The following is a 5,418-nucleotide window of genomic DNA, read 5'->3' on the forward strand; positions in this document are numbered from 1 at the left end:
ATGGATGTTACGAAAAAAAATTAAGATTTTTTTTAAGATAGATTATGTTCAAATTAAAAAAATCTTAAAAATTTAACATTGAATATAAATAATTAAATAGAATTATTTTAGTCAGTGTCGAAGCTACATTTGATTTCATTCATTGAAGATTTCCATATATGTTGAAAATTAAGTTTTTGTAATATGTTTGTTGAAAAATGTCAATTTTGTAATTGGAATATATCATTATAAAAAAGTTTGTTGGAAAACACCATTCAGTTTCTTTTATTTATTGGAATATATCATTCAATTTTGTAATTATAACGAAACTATTGTAGATGCTCTAAATACCCTTTTATAATATTTTTTCAAGATACCGGATCATAACTTTAAGTGATTTGACCAAAATACCCTTTGAACGAACAAGAGCCGGATGATGTTAGTACTTCGTAGTCAAAAACCAATTCCGTTAAAAAAATGCATCATTCAAAAAGAATCATCATGACAAATGAAATCGAGAAACGGAGAAAATTAGATGAAATCAAGAATCATTACCATTTTCATTCCTATTTCCATCCTCCTTATTGAACTTTTGTTAAAGGGCCAAAGAGTAACCATTTAAACATATAACTAACTGCATCCATACATAACCATTCCATCAATTGTACACAGTTTAGGCCTCTACCTGCTACTTCACCTGAGATTTGAGCTCCTCCACCCTTGCTTCAGTGTCCTTCAGTGCCTTCCCATATTTGCTTATCATCTGATGACACCAAACATCAATAAATAAACAAATAAATGAAAATTCAGCCATTAATCGATCTTAAAATCAAATTTCTGCAAATTTAAGGGAAAACCCACCTCATCAACTTCGTTTGGTGTCATAATGAACGGTGGCGACATCATTATACTGTCACCAGCGACACGTACCAACATCCCATGCTTCTCACACTGTGCTCCAAAGTAAGCACCTACTCCTGAATGAGTTCAGACATCATTCAGATTGATCAACACCAACTTTGATGGTTACCCCATTCTGAAAACCAAAATCAGCAAGACTCTTACCCCATTCAGGTGGGAACAATTCATGTGGTGACTTGTTATCTGTAAATTCTGTCCCCAAAATCAGCCCCGTTCCACGGATCTAAAGAAGTGGAAACACTAGAATGTGTAAAACAGTAGTAGGCAAACTATATCTATTTCTCATACCATACTAAACACACACATTTTCATTTGATCTCAAAATCCAATGTATCTATTCTTCCCTTTTCATGAACCAAATAAAATTAAGATGGGCAAGCTGGAAGGTACCTCTCCAATTATGGAACTTGAGGAAAAGGCTTTTAAACCTTCTTGAAACATTGGGGAGATGTGGTTTACTTGCTCAAGAATATTCCGCTCTCTGGAAAAAAAAATCAACATATAAAGACTTCAGACATGGGGAGGATAGCATATGGTTTAGTTTACGATTGTCAGTTTTATGGCTTTCTCTTTCATTTCCTTTTAAAAAATTTGAGCAATTTTGATCAGGAAACAGGACTTGATGAAAATTGGTGCAAAATATAAGAACATACTGGTAAATCTTGAGTGTTTCCAGAGCAACAGCACAAGCAACAGGGTGCCCGGAATATGTAAATCCATGAGAAAATGCACCTAATATAAGCATAGAAACAAATTCAATCCAAGACCATGATGGAGATTTGGTGAATCTGGTTTGAAAAGTTTGATGGGAGTACCAAGTTTATTGCTCTGAGAATTTATGACATCTGCAACTTTGGGGCTCACAAGGACAGCACCAATCGGCATGTATGCCGAGGAAAGAGCCTGCAAATATAAGTTCATATTATCCTTTTGTATACTCAATTTATCCAACCATCATACCTTTCATGCAAAAATGCCAACAAGAGCAATGCACTTTGTAAGAATGGAGAAATTTGGAAAATTTCTGGAAATATGAACATAAATAACCATCTTATTTAGAAATTTCTACTAGTTATACCTTAGCTACGGTGACAAGATCGGGCTTAATGTTGTACTTATCACAACCAAACATGGTTCCAAGCCTTCCGAAGCCGCAGATTACCTGAAAAAAGAGAGCAGAAGTGAGTAGGAAGCATATTACATGCTTGAGAGATTAATATTACATCGAATGAATGATAAAGTACCTCATCAGCAATGAATAAGATGTCATATTTTTTTACGACAGCTTGAATCTGCAAAAGAAGAAAGTACCAGGATATGAAAACCAGCAACTGATTCATGCTTCAACCAAGAGACATAGGCCGGAATAGTTGTTCAACTTAATAGTCAACTTAACCTTCTCAAAGTATGTTTTAGGTGGAAGTATCACCCCTCCTGCTCCCATTACTGGTTCCGCAATAAATGCAGCAATCTGAAAAAAAAAACATAAAAATGCCATATGCCGCCTAAACTACTACTCCCTCCGTCCCAAAATAAGTGTCATCGTTTCTATACGAATATGTTAAAGGACCTTACCGTCTCTGGTCCCTCTTTGAGAATAAGGTTTTCCAAATTGGTAGCCAACCTAGTTGCAAACTCCTCTTCCGTCTCACCTAACATACACTGTGCTTATTGCATTGTTTTGACTATTAAAAGCTTGTGAGATGCAATAAGGAGAAAGCGAACCTGGAAGATGGAATCGCCAGTAATGGGGGCAATCGGTGTGCAATACAAATGGAGTAGGCAGATCAAATTTTTGATGCAATGCTGGAAGGCTGAAATAAAACAAGATCATAAAAATAACAAACTAGCAGTAAACTTAAACTTTCTATAAGTAGTACTCCAGTCCATGCCAGAAAGGCACACTTGGACTTTTATGGTCAAAGAGGCTAATCTTTGAATTCAAGAATGACGGGAATTTCTATCTTCCACAGAAGCGTATTGAATGACGTGTTAAGATTTATAACACCATACCCGGAGAGACTAGCTGATACAAGAGTAGATCCGTGATATCTGTGACAATAATACACATTAGAGTTGTGATATGCTAGGAAGAAAACATGCAAAACTGTCTGTTTAAGAAGTAAATTTACGATTTTGTCCTAGCGATAATTTTCTTTTTGTTTGGCCTTCCAAGTGCATTGTTGTAGTACCACACCAGCTTCACCTATAAAAAGAATGATTGAAACAGAAATTGTGCATAAATAGGGAACAATGACCTCAAGGGGGCAAGGCAAGATGATTGTTACAAGCATTAAATCACTAAATCACACCCGCAAAAACAATTTTCTCATGAATTAGTTAAAGAACCTGAGTATCATTTGCATCTGACCCACTGTTTGTAAAAAAGGCTTTTGCCATTTTATTTGCTGTAAACATTCCCAGAAGTTCTCTTGCGAGATCCTGTAAACAAAAGGTATAAAGATAGCACAATGAAGGATCTCATCAACTCAATAGCAAAGTAACACTTCTCTTTATAAACAATTTTACTATACCAAAGGGGGTTTTGTAGTACGGTTCCAGAAGGAATGGTAGAAAGGTAAAGTATTTAGCTGCTTGGTTGCAGCAGCAACAAGTCGAGCCTCATTCCCACCTAAAGGGATTTCAAAGTAACATAAATGAATCAAGAAAATGGAAAAGTGTAATTAGCAAAAAATGTAATATGAACAAAATCCAATGACCAGATAACAATCCCTTTAAATTATTAATCGGAAATGGATCAAGTGGCCTCTGACTGAATGGTATGGGTGGATTTCTACAACCATCAGGTTCGAGTTCAATTCTCTTAAATCTTGATACATCAATGCATATGTTTGTTGATGACACTGGAAATAGGAATATGAGACTGACCTAAAGGATTGCACCACAATCCCGCAAGAGCATCAAGATACTTTTTCCCATTTACATCATATACATACGAGCCCTACATACAAGCATTGGAAAGGAAGAAAAAAAGGAAACCAATCAGAATGTGCTTTGAAGTTCACATAATTTTGTCCCTAGTTAACAAACTAGACTACTAATAGAATACCTCGGACTTCTCTATCACCAATGGGCTTGAATCAGTAGTCTGCCATCCAGCTGTGAAAGGTGCCAACATATCATGTCCCTTATATCTGGCAACGCAAATTAAAGGTCATATAGATTAAGAATTCCCAGCCACATGTTGTCTTAGGTACCAAGTTCTAACAATATCGATAAAGTTCGGAGAAACTGGAGTCCAGTTGGAGAGTGCCATTCACAATGGGAACAAAACATAAGAAAAAGTTCCACAAACTTGTAGAATTGACAGAAGCAACACATACTCATCATCATTAGCCACGGCAACATTGGTACTGTTACATCTGACAGTGGAAAGAGTTCGCACATTGCTTGTGCATGGACGAATCTGTATGCAAGTAACCCACCTCATTAACAAGAAATACCAAACAAAAGGTTTCTTAAATCAACCAGATATATTGAAGAGTGGCAGGTGATTGTTCAAAGCTCTGTCTCCATGTATAAAGGACCCTCTAAATGCTAGAAAAAAGTTTTGACTTTTGATAACATTTAAAATCACATTCACAATACAAAGCACTCTGGTCAAAGTAAATGGATGGATGATCCAAGACAAGTTAACCCCCCATCAGAAAAGAGAAAACTTTTTTTTAACTACCCTTTTTATGGGTCATCTTTCTGTCTTTCGTTTCAAGATTGTGGTGGTTATATCAACAAAATCCATATCAATTTGGTATTTGAAAAAGACAAAAAGTCTGGGTATGATCTAGAAAATCGAGGCGTTGCTTATTCATTGATTCTAATTTATAAGTCAAGAACCGGTGTAACAGCAGTCGAAATAGCCCTAATTGCTCTACAGAACTTACAAACAAAACGCTTATAAAATAAATTACAAAAAGATTCAAAAAGATTCAAAAAAGAAGGAAAGGATCAGAGATTCAGAGGACCATGAAAGGAATATAGAAACCATTACAAGGAGATGCAGAGAAATGAGAAATAGTGTAAACCTTGGAGAAGGTAGCTGCGATGGCTGATCGAAAGAGACGATGATGGCGATTATTCATTCTTTCTTCCTGTTGGTGTTGATCGAGTAGAGAGCACCAAGAAAACAGGAAGAAGCTTGAGTCCACGTTGAGGTCCCACAGGGTCGTGTAAGACGTTTCATTTATGTCAGATGAATTGTCATACATGTAAATAGTCACGCACTTTAATGAATAAATTATGGTTTTGGTCCATTTGGTTTGTCAATTGCTACGAATTTAGTCCTAAACTTTGTGGTTTTCAATTTGTTTTGAAATTGGTTTCATTGTTCGTCCATCATCTTTGTTAAATTGAAAGATTTTTATGTATATAATTTTAAATAAGATTTTAATTAAATTCATGATTTTTTTATAAATATAATCCATTTTTCTTATATAAGCTAAGAGGTTATTAATTTAATTAAAAATTCATTTAAGATTGTTTATCTAAATGACTCATAAA

The 5,418-nt window shown here is 35.3% G+C and overlaps 1 protein-coding gene across 1 annotated transcript; it reads right to left on the reverse strand.

The window, feature by feature from the left end:
- Positions 1–515: 515 nt before the first annotated feature.
- LOC112524455 (gamma aminobutyrate transaminase 3, chloroplastic-like) lies at positions 516–5,089 on the reverse strand. Its single transcript, XM_025134276.1, has 19 exons — positions 4,944–5,089; positions 4,245–4,327; positions 3,971–4,055; positions 3,790–3,862; positions 3,435–3,532; positions 3,250–3,342; positions 3,033–3,106; positions 2,914–2,952; positions 2,626–2,714; positions 2,476–2,552; positions 2,297–2,371; positions 2,145–2,192; positions 1,979–2,062; positions 1,716–1,803; positions 1,554–1,632; positions 1,291–1,381; positions 1,045–1,123; positions 841–956; positions 516–742 (listed from the first exon to the last, which is right to left on the reverse strand). Exons 1-19 carry the CDS (start codon positions 4,998–5,000, stop codon positions 668–670), a joined length of 1,503 nt encoding a protein of 500 aa, XP_024990044.1. The 5' UTR covers positions 5,001–5,089; the 3' UTR covers positions 516–667.
- Positions 5,090–5,418: the final 329 nt, after the last annotated feature.

The sequence above is a fragment of the Cynara cardunculus genome (assembly GCF_001531365.2).
Source record: "Cynara cardunculus var. scolymus isolate 2C chromosome LG 13, CcrdV1, whole genome shotgun sequence".
NCBI lineage: Eukaryota > Viridiplantae > Streptophyta > Magnoliopsida > Asterales > Asteraceae > Cynara > Cynara cardunculus.